The sequence below is a fragment of the Choristoneura fumiferana genome, chromosome 29 (genome assembly GCF_025370935.1).
Source record: "Choristoneura fumiferana chromosome 29, NRCan_CFum_1, whole genome shotgun sequence".
Classification (NCBI taxonomy): Eukaryota; Metazoa; Arthropoda; class Insecta; order Lepidoptera; family Tortricidae; genus Choristoneura; species Choristoneura fumiferana.
In genome coordinates, this window is record NC_133500.1 from 7024077 (window position 1) to 7030633 (window position 6557).

The 6557-nt window shown below is 35.8% G+C and overlaps 1 protein-coding gene across 2 annotated transcripts; it reads left to right on the forward strand.

Moving 5' to 3' along the window:
• The first annotated feature begins 759 nt into the window (after window positions 1–759).
• On the forward strand, window positions 760–3198 carry LOC141444247 (uncharacterized). Of its 2 annotated transcripts, XR_012453148.1 has the most exons (3): window positions 760–1801; window positions 2199–2350; window positions 2865–3198. XR_012453148.1 is itself a non-coding variant. In XM_074109735.1 (2 exons), the coding sequence occupies exons 1-2, from the start codon at window positions 869–871 to the stop codon at window positions 2211–2213; spliced, it is 948 nt and encodes a 315-aa protein (XP_073965836.1). In that variant the 5' UTR covers window positions 760–868; the 3' UTR covers window positions 2214–3198. The 2 variants fall into 2 exon arrangements, 1 of the variants encoding a protein (XP_073965836.1); XM_074109735.1 differs by having other exon boundaries at window positions 2199–3198.
• Window positions 3199–6557: the final 3359 nt, after the last annotated feature.

Below are 6557 nucleotides of genomic sequence, written 5' to 3' on the forward strand. Positions count from 1 at the left end.
TCTACATAACACTGTCCCTCTTTCTCGTTATAATCTATGACTCCTAGCCTGGCCAGGGCAACCGCTGCCTACATTCGCGCTCAGTCACCACCCGGGCGCCACGGATCGAGCCGCGTCGCCCCTCCCCCCTCGCTACTTACGCGCCATTCTCAATTTTGAATTTCGAAAAAAACAATCGAATCGCCGTTCTGATTCCAAAGCGTGTTTTGTTCAAAAATCTAGTGGCCAGTGTTTTTAAAAAATGGGATTAGTGTTACGGATGATGAATTTTGAGGTTTTAAAAATGTGATTGATTAATGATGAACCAAAAGGATTAATCTAATGAACGATTCCGTGACACGAAAGGTTAGTGATATTTTTTTAGGCTTAAAAGCTCGTTATGTAAGCTTTTTATGGCGCGATAATTTGTGGGAGCTCGAGTATTAATAATACGGATTTGTGATGATGTATGGATCGTGTTTTAGAACGGATTTTATTTTTCGGCGTGTAAAGGGCTTAGTCACTGGCTGTTACGGAATTCGCGTTTGTTTTTTATTTCCTTTTTTCGAATTAAACCTGCTATAGCGGCTACAGTCACTGTTTAACTTTTGTGCCAAATTTACCTAATTAGTGCATTGTTTTTAAATGCATGGTTTTATTAAAATAAGCATTGCTACGAATTGTGATCATCATTATTTAATTTTGTTTCAATATTTTTGTTGTATAATCTATGGTTCCGAATTTGATGACTCTCTGATCTATGGATATCTAGATGGTGACATTATGATATGGATATAAGAATCTGTCTCTGTAAACTTACGACTAAATAAAACACATTAAATATAAATAAAGTCTTATTAATACATGGTGTCAGAAGAAATTAAGAAAAATGTCAAAAGAAATGGAGGCCCTCACCGAGATACTCAAAACTCAAACGGAATTGCTGGCCAACATGCGGACGCAAATTTCAGAATTATCCAATAATAAAATGAAAAGTGATGTTCACGTCCCATGGCCCCCGCCTCTAAGCATTTCTGGCGAGACTTCGGCAGCGTTTAAGACATTCGAAGATGGTTGGGCAAACTATGTGGCCGCCACGGGTATGGAGAAATGGGGCACGGAGCGCGAGTCACAAAAGGCGAGTCTTCTGCTTAGCGCTATCGGTGCTGCTGCTAATAACAAATATTTATTTGATGTGGCTGATGCAACGAAGAGAAGTACCAAAGAGTTGATGGAAGTTCTTCGGGATCGCATGGTGAAAAAGCGAAATGTTATCTATAATCGCTTTATGTTTAACTCTCGAATACAGAAGGAAAATGAGCGGTTTGACAGCTTTTTATTGGACCTTCAGAAGCTAATAAGCACTTGTGAATACAAGGAATTTGAACAGCACCTTCTTCGAGATAGGATAGTAGTAGGCATCATGGACAGCAACCTAAAAAAAGAACTGTTGAAGGCTGAAAAGTTAGACCTGACACTAGCTATTGATATGTGCAGATCGGCAGAAGCTACTTCTGATCAGCTACTTGTTTTGCAAAGTCAAGAGAAAGAAATTAATAAGGTGTCAACATCAAAGGGAAAGAATGTTTGTAAGTTTTGTGGCGAATCTCACATTTTCAGTAAAAAATTGTGCCCGGCTTATGGAAAACAATGCCAAAATTGTGGTGCATATAATCACAATAAAAAAGTATGCAAGAAAAAGAGTAAGAAATATATTAAAGAAGTCGAAGATAGTTTCTCATCAGATGAAGAAGAGTTACACATTGGGAAAGTGGTACGAAGCAAGAGATCCGGTTCGGTGCATGGTGAAATGCATGTAGAGGTAAATAATATGCTGAAACCTTACCTTTTTCAATTAGACACTGGAGCGCAGATGTGTTTAATAGGCTATGAAGCATGTAAGAAAATTCTTGAAACTAAAAAACCTCAGATGTTCCCTTCTAAATCAAGACTTAGCACAATAGGTGGACACTCTTTAAAAGTAATGGGTGACATTTATCTCTTGTGTGTGATTAATAATCAAAGATATAAGATAAGATTCTCTGTGGTTGATTTCGACCATGGACCACTTTTATCTGAAAAAGCATGTTACAAGTTAGGCTTCATCAAATATTGCAAAGGCCTGTCCCAAATTCCCAATGAAAAAATAGACAGAAGGGAAGCAGAAAATATAATAAAAAAATATGAAAAGGTATTTCAAGGTTATGGTAAATTTTCAGGTGATGCCACTATAGAAATTGATAAAACTGTACCGCCTTCCATCCAAGCTGCTCGTCGTGTCCCCATGGCATTGCGAGAGGTCTTAAAAGATGAATTGCTGAGATTGGAGAAAGAAGATATTATCACCCAGGAAACAGAACACACAGCATGGGTAAATAATATTTTAGTTGTCAAAAGAGATAATAAATTCAGAATATGCCTGGATCCTATTCCACTGAATAAAGCAATAAAACGTCCCAATTATCAATTCACAACATTGGATGAAATTTTACCAGAACTGGGAAAGGCTAAAGTCTTCAGTACAGTGGACACAAAGAAAGGCTTCTGGCATGTTAATCTCACAGAAGAAAGCAGTAAACTTACAACATTCTGGACACCTTTTGGTAGATACAGATGGAAAAGGCTTCCTTTTGGCATATCTGCAGCACCTGAAATTTTTCAACAAAGATTAACTTCATTGTTAAGTGGCCTATCAGGAGTAGAGGTCATGGCTGATGACATTCTCATCTATGGGGTTGGTGAAAACATGACTGAGGCAACAAAAGATCACAATAGAAACCTAGAGAATCTTTTAATCCGGCTATGTGAAGCAAACTGCAAATTAAACAAAGACAAGTTAAATCTGTTACAAACATCAGTGAAATTTTTTGGTCATATACTTACAGATCATGGACTGGAACCTGATGAGTCAAAGGTTACAGCCATCAGGAACATGCCAACCCCAACCTCCAAAAAAGAAGTATTATGTTTTCTGGGTATGATAACATATCTCAGTCGCTATATAAAGAATCTCAGTTATGAAGCAAAAAATCTCCGGCAACTCACTTACAAGGATGCTATATGGAAATGGTCTGTTGCAGAAGAAGCGGAGTTCCAGAAACTAAAGAATATAATTTCAGATCTCAAATCCCTGAAGTATTTTGAAATGAACAAACCGGTCACAATGGAGTGTGATGCCAGTAGTGAGGGTTTGGGCGTAGTCATCTACCAAGAGAATCAAGTAATGCCTATGCGTCCAGGACACTTACAAAGACTGAAAAACGGTATGCACAAATTGAAAAGGAAATGCTAGCTGTTGTCTTTGGATGTACCCGTTTTGATCAATATATTAATGGATGTCATAAAACCATTGTGAAGACAGACCACAAACCCCTGATAAACATATTTAGTAAACCATTGTCACAAGCACCAAAAAGACTTCAGCTTATGCTCATGATTCTGCAAAGGTATAGTATTGATCTAGAATATGTAAAGGGAAAAAACAACAATGTAGCAGATATGCTATCTAGATCACCAATTCCATACAGTCAGGGCAAGAATTACATGGACAACATAGAAAAAGTATCTGAAGAATATAAATATTCAAAACAATTCAAAACATGAAAGAAACTAATTATTTGAAGGTATCTGACAAAATTATTGAAGAGATCCAGGAAGCAACTATTGCAGATAGCAACCTAAAGTCATTGACAGAATACATAATAAAGGGATTTCCTAAGTATGAAAATAGTATGCCTCCTGAATTGAAGCAGTATTTTAAATACAAACATGAACTCAGTACTGACAGAGGAATTATTTTTAGGAATGGGAAAATGTTAATTCCGGGAGCTTTAAGAAAGTATATAACAAAAATTATACATCAGAGTCATAATGGAGTGGTGAACAGTCTTCGTGTAGCACGGCACAATGTATTTTGGCCTAGAATGACTAAAGAAATAATAAATCATGTTGAATCTTGTGCTACCTGTTTGAAACATTCGTACTGCCAAAGATCCATGCCGATGATTAGTATTGAGATACCAGAATATCCATTCCAAATAATTTCTATGGATGCATTTGAAATAAGGTCAAGCAATAAAATACGAAGATATTTAATAACAATAGACCATTACTCAGATTTTTATGAACTGGATGATCTAAGTGACTTGTCTGCACATAATGTTATAGCTATCTGTAAAAAGAATTTCGCACGATATGGGGTTCCCCAGAAAGTAATTACAGATGGAGCCACAAACTTTGTAAATCAAGAATTCAAAAAATTTGCAGAAGCCTGGAAATTCCATCATGTGACTTCTTCCCCTCACTATCCGAAGTCTAACGGGAAAGCTGAAATTACAGTTAAGAAGGCCAAGCAACTCATGCTAAAAACTGCTGAAGATAAAGAAGATTTCTGGTATGCTCTACTTCATCAAAGGAATATACCATCAGCAAACTCTGAAGAAAGTCCAGTTCAAAAATTTTTTTCTAGAAGAACAAGATCAGGCATGCCTTTACTAGTTTCTCAACTAAAACCTAAAGTGGTACAGAATGTGACAGATTATATCAAGCGAAAACAAATAAATAGCAAAATGTACTATGACAAGAAAACACAAGCACTGCCCCCCTTAATAGAAAACCAGTCAGTATTTGTTAAGCTGCAACCTGAAATGGACAAGAAATGGTATCCTGGAAAAATAGTTGGGAGAGCAACAGACAGATCTTATATAGTTCAAGTGGATGGAAGGCTATACCGTAGAAATCGAGTTTTTATAAAGCCTCATAAGGACCATGTGGATCCGTTTTTAGAGCCAGATAGAGCTACTTCAGTCTCAGGAACTGCGATTATGATTGGAGCTAGGGCAGAGTCCCCTACACCGCCAACGGGCAGCCTGGAAACAGTAGAGAAGCCAGCTAACGCCCTGAGTGTGGGCGCCCCAGCAGGGAACAGCACGCAGTCAGCAGAGCAGGCGCCAATCAACCCGCCTGCGCAACGGCCACGCCGACACGTGCAGCCCCCCAAGTGGCAAGAAGATTATATCACCTACTAGTGATGGTATTAGTTTTTTTTTGTTAGAATCAATATTTTTTTTATTTTTTTGTTTTTTTTTTTGAGAAGAGAGAAGATGTTGTATAATCTATGGTTCCGAATTTGATTGACTCTCTCTGATCTATGGTATATCAAGATGGTGACATTATGATATGGATATAAGAATCTGTCTCTGTAAACTTACGACTAAATAAAACACATTAAATATAAATAAAGTCTTATTAATACAATTTTTTTCGAAAATTCAACACACATGATTATTGGATACATTCGTCTAGGATTCTTTTTTTTTCTATGCTACTTTGAAACATACTCCGAATTCACTAAAACTTTAATAAAAACAATATATATAATAAAACATGGATGTACCTGGGCGACCGAGCTTCACTCTGGCTAAAACTCAGTAACGTTCCCCCATAGATAAGATACTTAGATCGATTACTCATCCTCAAAAACCCTGCATGCCAATTTCATCGCATTAGAGCCTTTTTCGAGATCCGCGAAATGTGCAAGAATTGCTCGTTTAAAGGTATTAATAGATAGATTCAACATAGAGGTCATAAGATACTGGGAGAAATATTTAATTTGATATTTAATTAAATCTTTTATCGCGTGAGACGGTTACGAGTAATACCTGAAAATTTAACAGTAATTTAAATTGAAGAAAGTATCTATATCTACAGTTTTTTTTTTAAATAGCTATTTTTTTCCTATGGTTATTAATGGTGGTTCCGGAGGTTATATTATATTGATGCTGAATTTTTATTATTATTTAGAAATAAACAGTTTTATACAATTATTTTGCATTTTAGCTACAGCTAGGAATTCGTTTTGTATAAATAGACCTATAGTTCCCTATAATAAATCTAATATTAAGTACAGTTAACATTTGTCAAAAAATATGAAACACGTTTGTTTAAAGATACAACATTATACTTACGCAATAATAACATCATCAATTATAATAATAATATTAATATTTCAATAAACTATGAATTTATTTATAAACAAACTAATAATAAGATTGGTTTTTGGAATCTTTTTGTATTTTTTATTTCAATTCAAAATTTTTAAACAAACAAGCTGAGATATGTGGTGCATAGGGGAAATTCGTGTCTGTGCCGTTGACCAACAGTGGTGTAGCGGTATAGCACGCGGTACGGAATACCGAGGATCTGGGTTCGATTCCCAGTGATGGTCTTATTTTTCTGGTTTTTCTGTGCATCTATATTTCAGTTTGTATTTTCAAACAAACAATATTTACAATAATGCACAGAAATTAATAAATAAAGAACTGAAACTAACTTACTCTAATCCTAAAAATCTATATTTTAATAATTTGTAAACAAAATGCCGCACAATCATTTTTGCATTGAAGGTACCTTATTATTGACTCTACATATTATTATGGTAATGTTTTTAATTAATATAACAACCAATACAATGCAAAAAACCGCATTACTCGTAAAATCGGTTCGACACATTATGTGAAAAATGGAAACGAACATACAAACGCGCAAACGAACAACCTCTTTCACCAAAATGCATGTAC

What these genes read in the sequence shown, in the direction of transcription:
- LOC141444247 (XM_074109735.1), top strand. Translation starts at nt 869, where the DNA reads ATGTCAAAAGAAATGGAGGCCCTCACCGAGATACTCAAAACTCAAACG.